The 22,644-nt window shown below is 44.1% G+C and overlaps 2 protein-coding genes across 2 annotated transcripts in view; both read right to left on the bottom strand.

Moving 5' to 3' along the window:
* Positions 1 to 217: 217 nt before the first annotated feature.
* Cavin4 (caveolae associated protein 4) lies at positions 218 to 9,858 on the bottom strand. The gene is given in 3 exon segments (XM_028882760.2): positions 218 to 2,082; positions 2,085 to 2,379; positions 9,053 to 9,858. Coding segments are annotated over 3 exon segments (1,086 nt in total). The 5' UTR covers positions 9,461 to 9,858; the 3' UTR covers positions 218 to 1,699.
* Positions 9,859 to 9,942: 84 nt separating this feature from the next.
* The window catches only part of Tmeff1 (transmembrane protein with EGF like and two follistatin like domains 1), an 84,512-nt gene continuing 71,810 nt past the window's right edge, over positions 9,943 to 22,644 (bottom strand). The window contains exons 8-10 of the mRNA XM_028882758.2: positions 22,127 to 22,250; positions 14,088 to 14,246; positions 9,943 to 11,065 (exon numbers count right to left, since the gene is read on the bottom strand). Of these exons, the coding sequence (XP_028738591.1) occupies positions 10,981 to 11,065; positions 14,088 to 14,246; positions 22,127 to 22,250 (368 nt within the window). The 3' untranslated portion in view covers positions 9,943 to 10,980. The remainder of the gene's footprint in view (positions 11,066 to 14,087; positions 14,247 to 22,126; positions 22,251 to 22,644) is intronic.

Genomic DNA, 22,644 nt, shown 5'->3' with positions numbered 1-22,644 from the left:
AAATGTTTTTGGGATTATTCTTTCAAAGTTTTATTCAGTGCTGCACATGCTTTAGTTTATAATATAAAAAGATACCACGATGCCTGGCAGTGGTGGCACATGGACTCAGGAGGCGGAGGCAGGCAGGCAGATCTTTGAGTTTAAAGCCAGCCTGGTCTACAGAGTGAGTTCCAGGACAGCCAAGGCTATACAGCGAAAACCCTGCCTCAAAAAAAAAAAAAAAAAAAAAAAAAAAGCAAGATGAACATGTATTCAGGCTGAGTGAAAAGAAAATTATGCTGAACCATATCTATATAAAGAAATCCAGGCTCACTCAACTTCATTCGTGATCCTCCTGTCTCAGCCTTGTCAGTGCTGGGGCAGCAGGCACGCACTCACTCCCATGCCTGCATATTTTTAACTGCTAGGTGATTATTCAACATTAAACTGAACGTGAGTAAAACACTTTATCAAAAATTCTACCATCTCTTCCATATCCAAAAAACGATCCAAAGATTCCAGTGTGCCGGAAGTGCAGACTGTGATTTTCCCTCAGCAGCAGTATGTACTTCTTGACGTCACAGATCTAAATCTAAGAGCTAACTGGAATCTGATGTCCTCCAAAGTGGCACTGTTTGCCCTAAAGGGTTCACTCTGGAAAACAGTAGTATCGGGAATCATTTCTACACCCACATCGGGGCAGACCTTAAAAAAGCCACTTCACAGCCCAGCCCTAGACTTCCACCTCATGCTCTGCACACAAACCCACACTAGTCTACCCCACATCCAAATCTAAAGGCAATTAGAGACACATTTCCAAGGAATATGTTGGGGCCCGGCTAACAATCCAAGGTTGGTTTCAGCCTTTAAGAAAAAGCGCTCATCCAAGCATGTATTTTTCACTCTTCAGGCTATGAAAAGACTTGCAAAGCACATCTTCAGTTTCTGCTCAATTCAGGGCCCAGTGCCTGGTACCAAGGGCTTCTTCACAGATGTAATATTAAGTTCTGGTTTGGAAGCACCAGTGTGGTTTGTGCCTCTCCGCTGGATCTGTGTCTTGTTCTCACACACTCTGTGACATCCCCTCAGATCTCAAGTCCTCTGAGAGGTGCAGGGTCAGCAAGCCCTCTCCATTTCTGTCATTGGAAATAGATGGCAACCGGCCGAGTCTCACCAGTAAGGAAGTTAGGATACCACAGCTAAATGCTCAAGCCCAAAACTTCATTTTTTTCCCCCTCACAGAAGAGCTTCATAAGGGGTATGGCTACTGACTCACTAATGAATCTCCAGATGTGAACATCTGGATAACACAATCCACTCATTAGCTACTCCCCTTGGAGACTGGACTTGTTAATCCTGACCCAAATCCTACAGTTTGCTGGTGAACCATGGGCATGGACTTGTCCTTCCTGTGTTACAGATGACCAAGCACCTAACTGACCTGCGCCATGCAACTATTTTCGAATTGGCCAAGAGCTGCCACAAAAAAGTGTGACACTAGGGGGGGAAAAAAAAAGCTGTCAGTCACATATTCTCAGGGGAAATAGGATCCCCAAGGAACTTACAAGAAAGTTGTATACAATATTTCTATAATCTTTAGAATTTTAAAGGTAAGAAATGAAGCTTTTGTACCATTCGCCTTTCTACGGTGACTAAAAATGACTGCACTACTCAAACTGTGACCACGTGACGTGAGACTGACGCTCACACTTAGTTCCTCTCACGAGGACTGCTTTAAATCCAACAGGAGGGACTCATCGTCCTCCACTCTCACCTGAGGCTTAAAAGTCACCTTCAAAGGCTCGGGAGTTGGGGCGTCCCCTCCTTCTTGGGGAATGTACCCTACCTTGGCCACCTCCTTTTCTGTCTCACTGAACTCATCAGGATGGAACTCATGGATGGGCCCCAGAGCCAGGCTGCCTGCGATGATGTCCACGCCCATCCCTCTGTCTCCCTCCTGGCCCTCGGCCTTGGGATCCTTCGGTTTCCTAAGGCTGCGCATCTTAAAAGCTTCCTTTGAGGGGGCTGCATTTGAAATCGATTTCTTAAACCTCTCTCCGGACTGCCGGAGCCTCTCCCCCGACTGCCGGAGCCTCTCCCCGACTGCCGGAGCCTCTCTCTCCTCTCAGGCGTGACTATTCTCGTTCTAATTCCACTCACTTTCTTGTCAAAATTCTGCCGTGTCTTCTGCATGTTTTCTTTGGAAAACGCCTTCTTGATATGATCAATGTGCTCCTTGCCTGACTTTCTAAACCTGGCAGATCTGCTTTCTTCAACGTAATACTCTTCATCCGACGAGAGCTCTATCGGGGGATCAAAGACTTCCTCCTCCTCCTCCTGGTTCTCGGGCAGGCTTCTGTCTTTAACAACAGACAGGGACGAGGGGCACCGAACATTCTCCTGCAGGACAGAAGAGCAAATCACGTGAGCGCTTCCTGCAAGGCGGCGGGCAGGCGGCTTTTACCTCACACCTCACAACCCTCCTCCATGCTGTTTGTCCCCAAGCTGCATACATAGCACAGGCACCTTTAGTCAGAGGTGCAAACCTCCAGGCCCACCCACTGCGCTCTCCACTTGCGGTTCCTTCCCTCTCTTTCTCAGCAGCAGTGACCCCCTGGGTGCCACCCAAGGCAGAGACTTCAGAAACGTCACTCCCAGACACACCCTCACCCTCTTGTCCCATGGTCAAGAACTCGTCACCAAGTTCTATGAGTAACACTGCAAAATAATGTTTACTTCTCACTCCTCCACCCATGTCTTAATTCAGTCCCTCAAGACCCCAGAACCTGGGCCATCAATCTCCTCCAATCCCTCTCCTTCCAGACCATTATCTGAGAAGTTCCTGAGAACTGTTTTTATAGCACGGTCTGGTTATAGCCCACTGAAGACTTCTAAGAGCCTGTCAGTGCTCAAGGAGAGAACCCAAACCTTGCAGGATGCTTAGAAAGTTCCTGACCTGACCCTCCTCTCCCTCTTCTCCAGCTCAGAAATGCACATCATTCCTAAGATCCTCAAACACATACAATTTTGAACCCTCTACACAAGAGGCATCCATCCTACCCCACCCTGGACGTAAATCCCAGGATAACTATGGATGTCGCCCAACACATTTGCAGATAGCAATGTCATATCTCAGTGTCAAACAGACACTCACCCTCTATGCCTTCGTGTATGTGGCTGCTTCTGTCTCTAATACCTCTTTACCTTTTTCAGCTTTACAAATGATAGCATTCCTCAAGAATCAATTCAAATGTCCCAGCTACCCACAAGAGTTAAGAAGGCCAAGTCAGGCTGGAGAGATGGCTCAGAGGTTAAGAGCACTGCTTGTTCTTCCAAAGGTCCTGAGTTCAATTCCCAGCAACCACATGGTGGCTCACAACCATCTGTAGTGAGATCTGGTGCCCTCTTCTGGCCTGCAGGGGTGTGTGAAGACAGAACACTGTATACATAATAAATAAATAAATCTTAAAAAAAAAAAAAAAAAAAGTCAAGTCAAGAGAGGCCCTGTGGCCAATAGTGAGGACAGTAGTTACTACTCTGAACAGGAAAACTTCTCAAGGTTTTAAGGACAGCAGAGGCAGGATTTGACCCATGTTGTACAAGGGTCACCCTGCTGAAAGTAAGCCACAAGGGCGAGCAAGCAGGACACTACTGAGTCTAAGCAAAGGGAGGGTAGTCAGGGAGGGCGTTTGTGGGCAGGGGTGGGGGTGAGAAGTCTTCCGACTGCAGATGTACTCAGAAACCAGAGGACCTGTTGCTAGATCCACAGAGGGAGGGATCCACCATTAGCTGAGACAGGCACGGAAGCAAGAGGAGGAACCCGGAAGGGAAGGGTGAGGCACTGTCTTTGGAATGGGCACTGGGTATGCAGGCAGAGAGGCTGAGCAACTGGGATCCAGAAGGGAGGCGAGGGCCAGAAATGTGCGTTCAAGAACCATTAATCCAGCGATGAAATTAAGAGTCATGACACTCTTGCACTAGAGAGATCTCAGCTGGTGAAGTGTTTGCCACATGTGAGAACCTAAGTTCAACCCCCAAACTCCATGTGAAAAAGCAAGACACAGGAGAAGCGTTTGGGCTCAGGAGGTCAAAAGTACTTGCCAAGCAAACCTGATGGCCTGAGTGCAGATCCTGTGGTGGTATTGTGTTCCCCAAAATACTGTGCACCCTAATAAACTTACCTGGGGTCAGAGACAGAACAGCCACAATATTAAACATAGAGGATAGGCAGTGGTAGCACACGCCTTTAATCCTAGCATTCCAGAGGCAAAAATCCATGTGTTCAAGGATACAGCCAAGCATGGTGACTCATCACGCCTTTAGTCCCAGAAAGCGAGCCTTTAATCCCAGGGAGTGATGGAAGAAAGGAAAGATCTATAAGGCGCGAAGACCATAAAATAGAAGCATTTGGCTGGTTAAGCTTTTGGGTTTTGAGCAGCACAGTTCAGCTGAGAGCCATTCAGATATGAGGACACAGAGGCTTCCAGTCTGAGGAAATGAGATCAGCTGAGAAGTTGGCCAGGTGAGGTTAGCTGTGGCTTGTTCTGTCTCTCTGATCTTCTAGTGTTCACCCCAATAACTGCCCTCAGGTTTGATTTTATTAATAAGAACTGTTAAGATTCCTGCTACAGATCCTATGGAAGGAGAAAATCAGTTCCCAAAAGTTGTCCTCTAGATTCCATACACATACTATATAGTACACATGTGCTCACACTTACACGCATATTACACACACACACACCAAAGTCAAAGTCAAGAAATCAGAAGAGATAACAGAAGACAGAGTCGTGTTTCATTCAAAACTCCTCAGAGACAAAGGGTACCCTGAAATTCAGAATTCAATTGACTTTTGGAAACCACAATAGATAATATACTATTCCCGGAATGACTTCAGGTCAAGCGAAGTCTCCTGCCAAATGAGTCATTTTAAAAGTTTTATTTTGCTGCCATGGTGGTAAATGACTATACCCCCAGTTCTCGGGAGGCTGAGACAGGAGGACACAAGTTCAATACCAGCCTGCGCTATACAGTAAAACCCTGTTGGGAGGGAGGGAGCGAGGGAGGGAGAGAGGGAAGGAGTCTTTAGATTTTGAGTTTAGAATGTTTGGGGATTTTGAACCTACACACGAGAAAGGAAAGAAAAAAGGGAAAACATCAGGCAGTGAAGAGGACAGAAAGCCAGGAGAGCAGGACCCCAGAGGCCGAGGGCAAAGCAGTTGAAGAGAAAAAACCAACTCTGCCAAGCCTGTGGGAAGAGAACCAGCTAGAGACAGGCCAGCACAGGGCGCAGGTGAAAGGAACCTGGAGTGCTATTTAGAGATCATTTCTAAAACACAGCAGACAAAACTGTGGGAATTGAGATTTTTAAAAACTGGCCCATGAGTGACAATGTCTTTAAAAACAAAAAACAAACAAACAAAAAACCAAAATGGTAGTGATACTTGAGATCCAGGTTGATTCCATCCAACAAGCAGATTCAATAAATACACAAGGAGGATGTTTGCAAATACCCTAAAATATAACCAGCCTGATAGTCGGGAAGGCATCCTTAGAATCTTATTCCTTAATTGAAATTACATTTTTGGCTACAGGATCAGAGTGCCCATGAGCCTCCCTCTCCCCAACAAAAGAGGCAGAAGTGGGCGGGCGTCTCATAACTCTCCGATGAATCAATCAGTTAGAGGCAGTGAAGTTACTCCTCTCCCTTCCTGGCACCTGCTGTGGGGAGCAGCCTCAGCAACAGTGTGGGCTGGGCGAGCCTGAGAAGGTATAATTAGACAAGGGAAGAGCCAAAGGGTATTGCTTGGTAGGTAGAAATCCCCACAATCTTGCAGTGAAGGCACCAGACACGGGGAAACAGGAATCACACACCCTTCTCTTCAAACACAGCAGACAGTGCAAAAGCAGGCTTAAAAACAAAGGGGAACAGAGGCAAGACTAGAAAAAGACCTTGCCTCAAAAATCCCCATGAGTTCTTGCTACTGTAGGTTAAGGGCAAACACACTGTACTAATAATGGAAGGTTGTGGGGGAAATTATAGTTGACTTCGGAATATAATCACATTTGTATATGAAAATCCAGGTCAAATTAGCTTTGTGTTGTTTTTGAGACAGGGTCTCACATAGCTCAGGCATGCCTCAAACTCACTGTGTATTTGAAATCCCAATCCTCCTGCCTCTACCTCACAAGTGCAAGGACTATATATAGGTGTGCACCACCACACCTGGTTTGAAGGATCATTTTTGTAACAGAATGAATACTGTGGGTCAGAGTAAAGTGGAATTGAATTAATATGAAAGTAACACAGATAGGGACACTTTGGATACACAGAGCTCTGGTACTTGTAATTAGAGGATGTTCAAAACTTACTTTGATAACCACAGACTTGTGCTTACCAAGTAACTGGAAATGTGAGAAGATATGCTGTGGTTCATGCCATGCACAATGAGAGGGGTCAACAGGGTGAACATGCATTCAAAGAGAAACGACCCGGGTAAGACTGTCACATAATATTTAAATGCCAACATTTAAATGCCAACATCCAGAATTCGGCAAAAGCTTAGCCATATACAACTGCAGAAGATAGGATACCAATATTTTGTTTATCTGATATTGTTTTTATTTTTATCCCTTGTTACTAATAAAAAAAGATTATCAACAAAAGATATGCCTAGGGGAAGCTTAAGGAAAATCTCAAATGGAAATGAAGATATACTTTAGCTGACTAGCTTAAGTTTCAAAATAATTTTAGAAGGGAAAAATCTTCAAATAACTATGAGAATTGATTATAGCTAATTTTAACACCCAAAAATAGCCATGTAAATATCATAAATGTAAATTCTAACATATAACAAGTACATGAATCTGAGTCCTATGTCCATAAATTAGAATTCATGTTTTCCCTGGATGCTTATAAAAGATAGCAATTGCTTTTTTCTGACAAACTCTTGCATAATTTGAACAACCAAATTTCACAGATTCTTCAAGATATTCTATCTTAAAAGAAAAGAGGTTTGTCACTAACTGGGACTTCTCAGTTCCTTTATGGAACTATAGGATCCAAAGACAGAGAAAATACCAGTAAGTTACACTGAATAGAGACAAATAAAAAACAGCTTTTAAATGGGAGTCAGAGAGAGAAGTATGTCAGTAGATGGGACCAGGTGGAATTTTTCCTTGTAGCTTCTGTCCATCTTGTGAGAAACCGGTCCACTGCTTTGCTTTAGGTACCCAGACACGCAGGACTCCAAGTGTACTTCCTGACATAACACACATGAGTGAAGGGTGAGCACCCAGGCTATGGCTAACACCCCTGCAAGGTGAATGGACTTATTCTGCAGTCCCATGTCCAGATCACCACTGTCTGCATCAACACCTGAAGCCAGGCAACATTATTAAGCCCAGAGAGGCTTCCCAGAGCCTGGAAGGAGGATAGGAAAAGACACCAGTCCATTCCTCTATCTTTGAAATAAATCGTCTCTCTCCTATTTTTCCTCAATAACCTGTGAACTCTTGGAAACAGATCCCAAACTAGCACTCTCCCTTCCCAGTGTAACTTGACCACTCAGCAGAGAGCTCCGGGCACTGACTAACGCACGGAGAACGTGAAGGTTATGGGCCCTGGTGCTTCCCCTGACTGTGTCCTTTATTCTTCTGCGTTCTGTGCACATGGACTTCCACTTTTAAAAGCACAGAGTTGTGCATATGCACTAATGAACATTCCCACACATTAATGATCTCATGCTTAGAACAAATTTCTCTGATATGAAATCTGGGGACCAGAAGACTTGGGAATTTTTAAAGTTTACAATACACACTATCAAAAATGTCTCTTCTAAAATGTCGTGCCAGCTAATTCTCCCAATAGCAGGATAGGGAAGGCTGTTCTCTAATATTTGCACTCTGGATTTACAGTTCTGTAATGGCCACTGTTTAGATGGGTGAGAGAAGAGTTCTGCTCTCATTTACTTTGTAGTTCAAAATTTTTTCTCTCATCGTTATTCTTTTTTAATGTGGGAGAAAAGAGTTTAGCTTGTCCCTTTTGATTTGCAAGAATTTAAAAAATATACTGGAGACGTTATGTATTTGCCATGGTATGTTTCAATTTTTAAAGTATTGAGCAGTTATAGGAACTTCGCAAAAAAAAAAAAAAGCAACAATGCACATAATCACTCTATTAAATCAGCTAAGTAAAAAAGCTTTTCATTTGAGTAAGAAATTACCTGTGGGACTTCTATATCGGTATTACTGTAAGAATAGTATTTTAAAAATAAAACAAGCTGGAGTGGTGGCTCATGTCTGTAACCCTAGCACTTGGGAGGCTGAGGCAGAGGATTGTCATAGTTTGAGGCCTGCCTAATGAGAATTAGGTCAGCATGGGCTACAGGCTGGACTGTCTCAAAAAATAGTACAAACTTTAAAAATAAATAAATGGCCTGATTTTTCATTCAGAAACAGGTAACTTTTCTTATTGTGACTAATACAAAAAAAAAAAATTCCAATGGGCAAATTATGTTCAGAGAAGTTTTTGGGTTTCTGGGCTCTCTACAATGAGAATAAAACCATGACTGTGTGGGTGCCGGTTCCTAATCTGTTTTCTTTTAGGGGGATGTTGTGTATCAAACTCAAGCCTCAGCCATGTGGGTGAGTGTTCTACTACTGAACTACATCCTCCACCTTTCCCAGTTCCTTCTTTTATGTAACAAAGACCGTTTTTAAACTTGAGATTTCTTAGGACCCTTTTAGTTCCAGCATTCTAAAAAGTCTACTGGGTCACTGTGCTTAATGGACTCAAATGCTGAAAAAAAACTGACAGCATTAAGTTTCAAAGGCAAAAAAACAGCTTGAGCCACAAGCCACAGTTCACATCACATGACCAGCAAGACGCTCGGGACATGGATGACAGAGTGTCGTTTAGCCAGAAATGGCTTTCTCCTGACACAGCTACTCAGCGAGCTCCAGTACGTACCATAGACCACGGCTGAGACGCGACTCTGGAAACCTCTGTGACTTGATGACAAAGGATGAGAGAGAGAGATTCTACTCACCAAGCTGAACACAAGTGCAAGCTTACCTGGAATATTACCACACGGAATTTGTTCTTCTTCATTATTTCTTCTTGCTTGGTTTCGACCTTGGTTACATGAACCCGTTGCTTCTCCACCCGGGCCTTCACATCTTTAATGTGAGCGCTGACTTTGCGGGTCTTTTCAAACAGCTTGTTAACGATGTAGCCCGTGTTGCTGTGTGACTGTGAGAGCTTCAGGAGGTCGATCTGGACAGACTTTATAGCGTTCTCCATCTCCCTGTGTCTCTCCTCTATTCTCTTCTGGCTGGCCTGTACACTGTCCACGATGGTGGCCACCTTGTCCAGGACAGTCACAATTGTAAGAGCAGCATCCTGGTCTTCGTCTTCAGTCACACTTGACAATCGATTCTGGTGGACTTTACCAGCATTTGAAGCAGACCCATTGTGTTCCATTTTACTTCTTTCTCGGCAAAAGATGTCCTATAGCAATCAATTCTACACTCGAAGCCAAAAGTCGGCTTGGTGGCAGGCAACGAAGCGCTTTAAAGGGCTGAAAACCGCACCCTGGAGAGTGGTCAAGTATTTATAACGACAAATGCCCATCCGTGACTGCCCTGCAACATGAGCCCTTGCAAAAGCACCAGGGTCAGTTCCAAACATGCTTGCCGACTGACTAAGGGCCTCAAATAAGCCTGTGTGGGTGGAAACCCCTGAAGAAGTTCACTAGAGCCACAGTGCTACTCATACTAAGCCCACAAGCCAAGTAGCTCCAAACACTGAGCAAAGTTTTTCTCTTTGGATCATTTCAAGCAATAGTTTGTATAAGCAAAGAGAAATTTTGAACTGCAATCTTCCCTTCCTGTTAATTTCACCTATTATAAGTACTAATAGACCAGTACCAAAGAATACAATAAATAAACACACAAAACAGACCATATAGTGAAAACATTATATTATAACATGCTTTTCCAAATCAAATTATTAAAATCAATATTTAAGTTTGAACATAGTCTTTAAATTCTACATGCATAATTTTGACTAGCTAAACTACACGTTAAACACTGATACATTCTACTCACATTTTAGACCTTTAAACACCAACAATCTATTAATAGAGCTACTACAGGACAAATTTGAGTTAGAGGTCTTAGGTCATTTTTAAGCTCACTTTCAGAGCACCAATCATTAACAATTATTTCTGCATTGTATTCACAAACACTGATACAATTTGTATATTCATATTAAAACAAATATCATGTTTAAAAATGAATGTGTATTAGTTTAACTGATATGTAGGTTTTATTCCAATCTGTTCATTAAACAGGCTATCTTGACAATATCTAAATCTATTTTCAATGATCTGTTCAATCATTAATTCTCAGATAACTTTTCAAATTATTAGAATTATATCTTCAAAGAGAGAAACTGTCAATTGCAGTCCGTACAGCTTATAAATATGTTATATCTAACACACACAGCTTTGCAGCTCATGCAGTAGGGGCAGTGTCTAAAAAAATCAGGTACTAAATCTCAAAAACATTTAAATAGCTATTTAAACACAGTGTCTTCTAGATTTCTTTTTGTAAGAAAAGTAATCTGTAAACATCTTTACTTTTAGTTCATGCTCTGCCATTTGCTGTGGTCATTGGGAAAGAAGTTTGACTTTATGGCCGCTGTGATGTGGGTCCATCCATCTCTGCAAAAATATTACATTCCATGGGTAAAGAACAATTCCTAGTATTACCATGTGGTACAAATTCATGAAATCAATTTCTGTATTTAAAAACATAAAACAGAGACTACTAAACAGTCCAAAAACTGCTGTAGCTAAATATTCTAAATACGAGCCAACAGTACTACACTAAAAATGTCCAAAAATAAGGCCTCTGAAATAAATATTTCCATTCTTTAAAAAAAGACATAATAAATGTACATCACATGGTCAGTGTGCATACAAAAGCCTTTTATGCAGTTCAAACCATTCTGGATGAAGTGTCTGAAGTAAAATGACCTAGGTTTTGCTTCTGTCGACGTCCTCTGTTGTTCTTGGGGCATTTTCTGTTGCATGAAAATACAGAAGGGGGAAAACAATCATTTAGTTAAAGATGTTTAAACTATGTCAAAGTAACACACAGTTCACACACTGCACCCAATTCACACACTGCACCCGGTCAGGAGACGAAACGAGACACTGTTCAGTTCCAGGCTAGATGAGGACAGACATAATGGCTGTTTGTTCTTTGCTAAATAGCTGGGATTTGGGAGGGATCACACTCGTGAATGAGGACAGTGCCCACACTGCTGATACACATTTCTGAGAAGGACGCCTGCCTCTCTGGCCTGGCAGCTGCTCAGTTCCGGTGACGGATCACTGTGACGGTACAAAAGATGCTGACCTGGCCACTTTCCCTGAGCGTTATCATGGCACCAGAACAACAAGGAACACGTAGCTGATGATCTCAGTCAGGATGCACTGAAGTCCTCTAACTCAAGAAAACGACTCAAAAGGAGCTGGTGTACACCCAGTTGCAGCATGCCACAGAAGCGCACTGGAAACTGGGACCCCGCAAGTGAGATTCCTGGACTCTGCTCTTCTATTACAGTACATGTGGCCTAACAGGGAACAAATTCCGGACAAGAGAATGTGATGATGAGTGTAAAGGCACTGAAATGAATGCGGGTGGCTTTGAGTGTGGATCCTACTGGTAGGAGTGGTAACTGTCTATTATTATTAGTGGCCACCTGCGCCAAGTCAATGCCCCTTAGTGGAAACAGCGTCTTGGAATGAGTATGTTTGCTCTAATGTTCCATGTTTTTATTCTATTTCAAAGAGGATTGCTTTGCCTTAACTTAAAAGCCTTAATGACAACGTTTCTGGTGGTTTTCAAAGGATTTTCTCTCACTAATCCTTATAAAAATAGCCTGATGTAGACAGGGCTGGGATCATATCCATTTCATAAATGAAGGAGCTGGCTGACAGGCCAAGCGACCAGCTTTAACTGCCACTAACCCACCATGAACGGGAGGAGTTCCAGGTTCCGGGGACCAAGAATTTTTTTCTTCTATACAGTAAAGGATTTGGCTGAGACATGTTCAACGTCCCTGCCAATCTGTCATTCTAGGAGTCTGAAAACACAAAAGAAGATTCCAAGCATAAAAGAAGAAGACACAACTCACAGAAAAGTGGGCCAGTAGGAACATCCATTTAAAGGAAGATTCCTCACAAGCAACAGCCATTGTGGACGAACAGCTGTTCCCTAATGGACTACATGGGAGAGGCGTGCCTCAAAAATTCAATGGTGTGGTCCAAGAACGTGATCACAATATTCCACATATAAGACAGCAAGCCATTCGGGAGCAGGGTGGGGAAAGGCTGTGATCCTTACAGTGCAGTACATGTAGCCCTAATGTGGAACAAATGTCAGGACAGTGTTTCTCTTCTCCTTGTCACACTGTGCGTTCCTCTACTGAAGTGCTACATGGTCTCCCCAGTCACACATCTTCCCTAGTCCAATCAATTCTGCAAATGACCTTTAATATGGTTCAAACACACTAAACCTCGACAAAAGCAAATTTGGTTCCTGTCCCCACGCAGCAGTCATATCTGGCTGACCTATTCCCAACAGGACTCAGCACAGCCCTGTTTCTAGATGGTTCGGTCGAAAGAGGAATGACCGAAGAATCACGCAGCACTGACTCCAAACCCAGGCACTTCCCTTCGCTGGCTGAATGGCCACAGGCAGAGCGGTTAACCTCTGAGCCTGTTTTAAATGGCCACAGCTGGCTAGGCTGTTAAAGTCTTTTCCCCCATCTTCCTTTCCTGTTGTCACTGTTTGTTACACCATTATGTCCCTTCTTTGATCTACTGCCCAATTTTATGCTCGGTAGTCTTGCCTAAAGGCAGATCATCTGTTCTGTGGAATAAAGCATGCTGACTTTAGTGCCGAAACTTCATGAAAAATATCAGCTACTCAGAGAACGTTTTTCCATCATTTCTAGATGTATTATTTTGGTGCTGGGACTACTTGAAGGTCTTTTTCCAGGCCCTGGAGAGAAGGAAGGCCTATACATCCAATCAGCTTATCAATATCGACTTGATATGCTATGACTCTCTGCCCCCCATGGAAGAAGGAGAACACAAAGATAATGCTCATGGAACATGAGAACCAAAACTTAAAGGAGGTGGGAAGAGGTGAGGAAGAAGAAGGTAAGACAGGGGATGGAAGGGCAGGGCACTCTGCTCTGGCAGTTTTAAAGTTCCAGTTTCCTGGAACTTTAAAACTTTCTACTCAGTTTGAGAAACACCCATTTACTGTCAACTGAGCTGCAAATAAGTCTTTTAACATATAGTAAATGCTTTATTTTTTTTATATTTACTTTGTGTGTGTGTGTGCATGTGCGTGCGTGCGTGCGTGCGTGCGTGCGTGCGTGCGTAGATCAGAGGACAACTTTGAGGAGTTGGTTCTCTCCTTCCACCTTGTGGATCCTAGAGACCAAACTCAGACCGTCAGGCTTGGGGGCAAGCGCCTTTACCCAAAAGCCATCTTGCTGGCCCCTGTGCTTTTATTTTTAACACAGCATTTGAAAGCCTTTTACTTACCGCTGTAATCAGGATGTAGTCAGAGAAGGCTATCTTTAAAGTTGATGGTTTTCTTCATTACTACACTAACTACAGGTAAAGTATACTCTCAGACCATAAAAACTCCTCTGTAGACTTAAAGCATTGCTCATAGCTCCTCAGTGAACGTGTTCCAGAAACTCTGCTACAACTACTCCCCGAATTCAGCGCTCCTAGTACAGTTTCTAGATCCCTAGCCTCCTTGATTTCAGACTGTTCTCACACCTCCTCTGCCTATAACCCAGATGTGTCCCTAACTCTGGGAATGAGTTCCTACACACATTCTAAAGAAGCAAGACAGGGAGAAGTCAGACCCACGTAGAAATTTTGTCCAGTGGACTAGACACTAGAACTGTGCCTGATGGACTGGGCCCTAGCCCAGTGAACAGGTTTTAAGGGTTTTCTCTGGTTTACACCTTGCAGTGCATAGTTTAAAGCCGACACTCTATGGCCATTACCTACCTTGTTATGCACATGACAATTGCTACTATAATGGCGATCTGTACAGCTCCAATAATGGCTGCGATAAGAACGTGAGTGAGCTTCTGCCTACTCGGTACTACATAGAGAATACTAAAGTCCGTCTTTTCACAGTGCTGGCCAGTGTAACCAGATTCGCATCTGCAAGGGGAACAAAAGCAATCCCTATGAGAATTACAGTTTTAATACAATAATTTTTATTCTTTGAGAATGTCACCCATGCATACATACAACGTAGTTTGATCATGTTCAGCCTCCCCAGTTCTTCTCCCTAACTTCTAGATCTACCCCCACCCCTTCCCAACTTCATGGGGTGTTTTTTCCCCTTTTTTCTTTTCTATTAATAACCACTGGGTTCAATTTGTGCCGCCCATATACACATGGGTGTAAGACCATCCACTAGAACATGATCGATCTACCAGGGACCGTATACCCCTAAAGAGAACTGACTCTCCCTCTCCTGGCAGCCATCAATGTCGACAGTGCTCAGGGAGGGGTGGCGGGCTCAGGAGCCCTCCACTCTTTATACTGGAGCGTTGACTGCACTGCTCTCGTCCAGGTCTTGTGTAGGCAACCATAGCTGCTGTGAGTTCACAAGCGCAATGTGTTTCACCCCGTCTTCAGAAACCTCTGACTCTTATGATCTATCCACCCTGTCTTCCACAACATTCCCTAAGCCTTGGGGAAAGGGATGTGATACCGGTGTCTCATTTATGGCAGAACACACCACCGACACATGAGATTTTTTTTTTTGAGACAAGGTCTCAGTATGTACCCGAAGCTAACCTACACCTCTTGATTTTCCTGCTTCCACATCCCAGAAACAGGGCTTATTAAGTGTGTACCACCACACCTAGAAGAAATTACAAAATTTCATATTGTCAGGTTTTTAAATTAAAACACAAAAGAACAACAAAACTTACACCGGAGTAAAGAAATGACTTCACCACCATGGGGGTGGGGTGCCATACTTTTACATTTCTGTTTCGACGTCATCTATACTAATCATATCCACATCATCATCCATCATCTCTACCAACCACAATTTTGAAGTTACTAAATTGCCCTTATCATCATCATTTAAACTAGAATCACAATCATCCAAGAACTAACACCCATTTCCCCTTCTCAGATACATCAGTTATCTCCAGGTTTCATACTCATAAATAAGATAAAGAATCTAATGAATGGGCACTTTTCCATTTAGTTATTCTTTAGGATAGAGAGCTGGGAATAAGATTACTGAATTAGGAGTAAGAAACATTCACAATTCTACAGACATTGCACCACATTATATTCAAGACACTTCTCAGTGTGAGCAGCATAAACACTTAATATGCAGGGGAGGTGAAAATAAGTTATTAAACAAACAGAGCAAAGCAGTCAAGTAGATGCTAATCTTAGAAACTTTCTAATTCCAATTAAAGGTAAATAGAAAGACACCATCATCAGCTGGGGATAATAATTTGATAGGGAAACGCTTCGGATACTCAACAGAAGATTTCCTATTTTAAGCCGACAGAAGTGAAAGGTGGAAATTAGCAAGGCTTCGACTGGAAGCCATGAATAAAGCATATGACATGTAGGGGCACCGTTGTGAACTCACTGGGCATCAGTGTGTGGCTTCACTGCTGTCCCACACTTTGTTATGAACGGACCTGAAACAGTGTTATGGTACAGTGTGAACCACAGAAAAGAAACCCGGGTGCTGGGCAACACGGGGAGCCAGTGTGACGTGGGCTTGCTCCCTCATTCTCTAGGGCTCTTGGACTCCTGCCAGGACGTCCTGCACCTCCAAAAATTCAACACAGTGAGGTGATACACTGGGATCAAGCTGAGAAGCCAGGAGTAAACCACACACCTGTGGTTAAACTAACCACTGTTTGACAGGATGTTAGGGTGAATCAGTGAGGAAGGAAGAGTGTCTTCCAAAGATGCTGCTGAGAAACTGGGGTACCACATGGAGAAGAAGGAAGCTGAGCTTCTTCCTCTCCACAGCCTCTAAATGAACTAAAACCGGATGTGCTGGTTAGTTTTTGTCAACTTGACAGAAACTAGAGTCATCAGGGAAGAGGGAACCTCAGCTGAGGAATGGCCTCCATCAGACTGGCATGTCCACGAGTTGTGTGGCTTGTTTTAATCACTGACTGATTGCCCACCGTGGGCACTACCATTCCCTGGAAGGTGGGCCTGGGAGGTATGAGAAAGGTAGCTGAACGTGAGCCTGAAAGCAAGTCAGTAAGCAATGTTCTCCCGTGGCTTCTGCTTCCGTCCCTGCCTCTGAAGGTTCCTGCCTTAACTCCTGCCTTGGTTTCCCTCAATGAGAGACTGTGACATTTACAGGACCCCTATGAGATTAAGCCCTTTCCTCCCCAAGTGGCTTTTTGTCATGGTGCTTTTATCACAGCAATGGAAAGCAAAGAAAGACAGCAGGTCAGAGGTCTGAATGCGGGAGCTGAAGCTACAGAGAGCTCTTAGAAAAACGAACATACGGGGTTTCAGGAGCCCAGACTGCAGACAGGGCAATAATTTCCTAGACACAACACTAAAACAAAAACCGTAATTTCAGCAACAAAGACAAACTGAGCTGAATCAAACCTAAGATCTTCACAGTTAAGGGCATTATCCAGACAGCGGAAAGGCAGCCTACACAAAGAAAGTTACAACTGCAAACAAATTACATGTGTGACAAGAGACTTGGCCTCAGAACACGTAGAGAACAAATAAGTAGCTGAGGAGATGGGTCTCCGGCTATAGCTCCAGAAGCCTTAAGATCCAAGTTCGATCCCTGGGGAAAGTGCCACAGGCAGTGGGTCACATCTGTAATCTGTAACTCAGGGATGAGTGGACAGCTGAAGGGCAGCGCAGACAGACTGTCCTGAAGACAGCCTGGAAGATACAGCAAAGAAGCAGAAACGATGGAGACCTTGCCTCACAAGGTGGAAGGCGAGAACTGACTCACTCCCACAAGTTGTCTGCCAACCTCTACAAGGGCGCACGCGCACGCACGCACGCACGCACGCACGCACGCACGCACACACACACACACAAATTGTTTTGGTTTTTTCCATATTTGTTTGTTTGTTTGTTTGTTTTTATGTGTAGAAGCACTCTATCTGCATGTAGGCTTTTATGCCAGAAGAGGGCATGGTTGTGAGCCACCATGTGGTTGCTGGGAACTGAACTCAGGACTTCTGGAAGAGCAGCCAGTGCTCTTAACCACTGAGCTATCTTTCCAGCTCACAATAACTGTTTCTAAAATAATTAAAGAAAATATAATTTAAAACATATATCCTTTAAAAAAAAAAAACCCACTAATTAAGAAAGGGGCAAAGGTTCTGAACTCCATTTTTGAGAGATGTACAGTTGGCCAAAAAGAGTCAAAATGGTGGCGCATACCTAAAATCCCTGCATTCAGGAGGCTGAGACAGGGGGATTTCAAAACGAAACGAGCACACACAGTGGGCTACCCTCGCACAGCCACAGCGCTGCCTGGATCAGAAAGTAAGGTGACTACAAATGCCAGTGAAGGTCTTGCGGAGGGGGGGAAATAGGAAGACGCTTTGAAACAGACTTACAGTCCTTGAAAAGTGAAACAGATTAGCATTTGACCTAGTAATTCCACTCCTAAGCATTTACCCAAGCAAATCAAAGCAGATGTCCACACAAAAGCACCAGTGCTCAGGGCAGCATCATTCAAAACAGTCCAAATGTGGATATAAATGCAGTGTTCATCGGCTGACAGTTGGATTTAAACATGTGATCCAGTGCGCACAGCAGACTGTTCCTCAGGCACAGGAAAGAGCCAAGTGCATCAGACAGCTAGAACACTGGGGAGGTCTAGAAACAGCTTTCCCATGGAAGAAGCCAGACGTGGAAGACCATACTACATCATCGCATTTACATGAAACGTGCAGAATTCGGCTGAGAATGTGGCTCAGCTGGTAGACCACGTGGCTATCATTTCATGAGGCCCTGAGTTTGATTGACAGTACCACCTACACCAAGCACAGTAGAGCACATGGCTTCCCAGCACTCAGAAGGTAGAGGCAGGAAGATCAGGGGTTCAAAGACAGCCACTGCTACACAGTGACTTTAAGACCCACCTAGGATACATAAGCCCCTTGACTTAAGAAAGAGTATGGAGTGTCTAGAATAAACAACCTATAGAGACAGAAAATCGATTCCTGGCTGCCTAGTGCTCGGGTCAATAGGAAGATTTGGGACCAAAGGGTAAAGTGCATGGGATTTCAAAAAATGTGTTAAAATTGATTGTGGTGGTGTTGTATTAAAACTACTGGATTGGAAAGGAGTGATAGAGAGGGAGAGGAGGAGAAAGGGAGGGGGCAGGGAAGAGAAAGGAGAGGAGGAGAGAGAAGAAGAGGGAGAAGAGGGGAGGGACAGAGGAGAGGGAAAGACTACTGCTACAAAAAGCAATCTCCATAAAATAAAATCAAACAAGTCATTTCAAAGGAGCAGTTACTACTGTTATTAAACTCAAGGGAACTTCCCTGCACGGTCCTCATGTAAAGAAGGCAGCTTCTAATATAGAGAATATTGTCCTCAACAACCCAGCAGCAGTAAATCCAATACTATAATGAAGACCCATGGGACTTTTAAAACAATGTCCTTCATGGTAGGCTAATGGCTCAAAGTCAAAGCTCAGTAAAATCAAAAGAGCTCCACAGAGAGCTATAACAATACCCTAGATGGGTCGCTCTCAGATAGTCTAGCTTCATTCAGAGATTAAAATCAGAATATCAAAAAGGACCTTTAGACCACCTATCATTCACATCATCCCCCTGGATATTACTTTCCACAACTGACTTTTATACTCTGCAAACATCTGGAGTATGGAGTTCTAAGTTGCCGTTGCTTCTTCTGCTACTGAAGGCAGACCCAGGGGTTCAGCTCCACTGGGAATCTCATTCCCTCCCATGGCTTCACACACGGATTCATCCACTCATCCACCTAGCACCTTTACTGAGTAACTGCCAGGTTTCAGGTACTAGAGCTTCACACTCCTGGCAACAAGGCAACAAAGGAGCAGAATCCCAGGCTACGGAGATGGGCCAAGGGGTAAAGCACTCGCCATACAAACGTGAGGATCGAGTTCAGATCCCCAGAACCCACATAAAGCCAGACACAGTAAACTGCTTCTCAGAGATCCCATGGGGACATGGGAGGCAGAGACAGGAAAATCCCCAGAAGCTTCAGGCCAGCTAGCCTGATCTACCTTGTCTCAAAGGAGGTGAAAGGTAAAGATAAAGGAGACTTGAGATGGTCCTCTGACTTCTACATGTGGGCCACAGCCTGCACATGCCTGCAGTCAACACACATACATACACAAATATTTTATAAACCATTATTTTTTCCGAAAAGAGCTTATCCTCTAGCAGAAGTCCAAAGGTATAACAAGTAAACTAAACGATTATACTAAAAGTGTGTGTGTGTGTGTGTGTGTGTGTGTGTGTGTGTGTGTGTGCGCACGTGCGCACGCGTGCATGCATGCATGATGGTGAGGTGCCTGGAGTGAGGATGGTAGTGAATAGTGAATGAAATTCTGGTTAAGATATATTCTGAAGGAGAAGAGCTAAGAGGACTACCCAACTAATAAGATGGGGAACATGAGAAAGAGGGAAATCGAAGGTGTGCCTGAGGTATCCTGTCTGTACAACTCAAGAGACAGAGCTGGCATCCACTGGGATGCAAAACATTGCAGGTGGATCCAGGGCAGTGGGGGGGGCGGGGGGGGGTACAGTACAGGTTTAGTTTAGCTGAGACTGAGCCAGGCATCCACCGGAGATGTAAAGGAATCACAGACAAGAACCTCAGATTCAAGAGAAAGGACTGGGATTTATGTAAGTTGGATGACATCTACAAAAGACCCCAAGTGGATCCGGTCACTTAGAAAGAGCACAAGACGGGATCGCAGTGCACTACAACACAGTGAGGTCAGGGGGCAAAGGGGAAACCATCCAAGAGTGGCATGTCAGTGAGACAGGAGAGAAACAAGAGAGCTTCATCTCAGAAGCCACGAGAATAACCCAGGACACAAGGGAAACGCTGCCAAGCACCTGAATGTGAATTTAACACTAAGACTTGACCACTGACTCAGCCATAAGAAGAGGCTCTGTAGGGTGCTTCAGACAACAGCTTTCTGGAGTGGGTTTGAGAGAGACCAGGAATGACAACTGGAGACAGACCACAGACAACTCAAGTTCTTCTGTGAAAGAAAGGCATGTGATGAGCTTCTTCACGGAAATTACATTTACATCAAGACATGTGAGATGGAGGAGAGGGAGGGAAGATTGCTTGGGCAGCAGTGACAGCCTGTGGAAGATCTCTCCATACCGTTCCCGTTTTCTCAGTTCACCTGGAAACAAGCTCATCGGCTGCCGGTGAGGGAGAGAGGAGTGCAGACAGCAGTCTGAGGAGAGGACTGACGGACGGCTGCTGTTCTCGGCTGTGTAGTCCAGGGGAAGCTGGACTGAACTAGACTGCAGTCTTGTCAGTATCATGAAACAAGAGAGGGACAGAGGCGATACAGATCAACCACAGGAAATGAAGGATGCAGAGGGCCTGGTGGGGAGAGGGATAACCACAGAGGGAATATGCTAGAGACGGAATTATTCTCCAGCCTACTTCTCCAGCTTGTATCCTCCATGAGTTTTCAAATTGATTGTCTTGAGCAGCACAAATGGATACCCCATAGGCATGTGAAACTCAATACGTCATTTCCTCAAAACTTCACTGATCTGAAATCCTCCTCTTCAGTTTTGCCACAGCCAGAAGCCTAGGAGACTCTGTACCCTTCCTTCCTCTTCCCTCGGCTACCTCTATATTTTGTTTTGTTTTGTTTGTAGTTCCCAAACTGTCTCATGCACATGTACAGATTATAGCAGTGTTCTATTTTTTTTTTTTTGAAAATCTTTTTTAACTATTTTAAATTTACATGTGTTCATGTGTGCTTTGCACTGTGTAGTCCACTCTTTCATACAGGCGTTGTTCTGAAATGTCTGGGGAGGGGCATACAGAGACGTTAGCTCCTTTGAAGACAAAGAGAATCGCCAGTTGGGAAAAGGCCAACGGTTTTACCAAGAACTCTCCAACCATGAACAGTGAAAGCACTTTCTCGGCCTTTCATCTTTATGCAGGAGGAAGGGAGCTAAATAAGAGGGACCCAGGAGGCCTCAGGGCCAACAGCTTCCTTTTCCATCCAGGAAAGCAAAGAGTCACTACCCTGAAGGCTGACAGAGAAAAAGTAAAATGTAACACCTCCCCATGTTTGGATGTTTTGCCTGAGAGAAGGAAACAGGTTCCCACCCAGCTCCCAGGAGCATGAGTGAGCGGCATGGCAGGCATGGCAGCAGTGCCCCACCCCCTTGTCTATGGAAACCCGGTCTGGCTAAGCAGACCCAAGACACTGTGCAACTCCTGACAGCAACAGCCACGCACAGAGAACGGCAAACAGCACTGAGATCCTTAGGCTGGGCGTCAGGGAATCTGAGGTCTAGTTTCTTCTCAGCTCTAGTTCCAACTTGCAGTTGACCTTGGACAGGTTACGTAACATCTCTGGAATACAGGAGTTGAACACTTACACTCTTTCCACCTCCCTCTCACAATTCACACCTGGCTCTTCATCCCTACTCCTTTAGTTTTTTAGAAATCTATTTTAGTATATGTTTTATTTGAGTTATTTCTTCTCTGTTCATAATATATTCTTCAGCCGTTCAACCACCTTGCAACAGATTGTCGAAAGATCAAAATAGTGTTGGAATATGGCATATTAATATTAAAATGTCATCATAAAGATGTTAAGCTCACAACCTCCAAACCCTAATACAGTCTGTTCCTTATCTTTGCATATTTCTTGCCAGGGTTTTCGGGATATATGGCTGATTTGTTGGTTTATTTTAAACTAATCTACTGCAGATAACACTATTTCTTTGGTATTACTTAGCAGCAACCACTGGTGGGGAGGAAAAAACTCTCACCATGATCATGAGTCGCCAACTTACCTACAAGACGCCTTCTGAGTAGAATAGATGAATTCACACTTCCCATGGATGCAGTACCCATTGAGGTTTTCAGGACAAGGCATGTGGCTTCCAATATAAACATCTTCTCTTTGATCACCAGCATCTTAAAAGAACACAAACCAGGTCACCGAATACTGAAAGGAAAAATGGAAAATACAGGCCTTTCCAAAGGCTCAGAAACAAATGAATTCACCCTGTCAATCACCAAGCTGGGCAATTTAGAAAGGAGACTTATCAGCTGGATAAGCAAGCTCTAAGGTCCCTTGCCACACCCACTGTGCACAAACACGGGAAGCAAGCAGACAAACTAGATTGAAAGCACACAAAAACAGTTGCAGAATGTAACTGCTGTGAACTACGGCTATATTAAAAGCAATCTGAAAAAGACAAACATCTTTGCTAAATTGTAAATGCCATGTCTAGAAGGATGTTCACCCTGGGACAGAGATGGCGTACACAATATCAGCTTTAGAGGGGTGAAGCTACTCATCTACCCA

Source organism: Peromyscus leucopus, chromosome 2, assembly GCF_004664715.2.
Source record: "Peromyscus leucopus breed LL Stock chromosome 2, UCI_PerLeu_2.1, whole genome shotgun sequence".
Taxonomy (NCBI): Eukaryota; Metazoa; Chordata; class Mammalia; order Rodentia; family Cricetidae; genus Peromyscus; species Peromyscus leucopus.
Note: the sequence above shows the minus strand (reverse complement) of the source record. Positions and strands in the feature narration are given on the sequence as shown.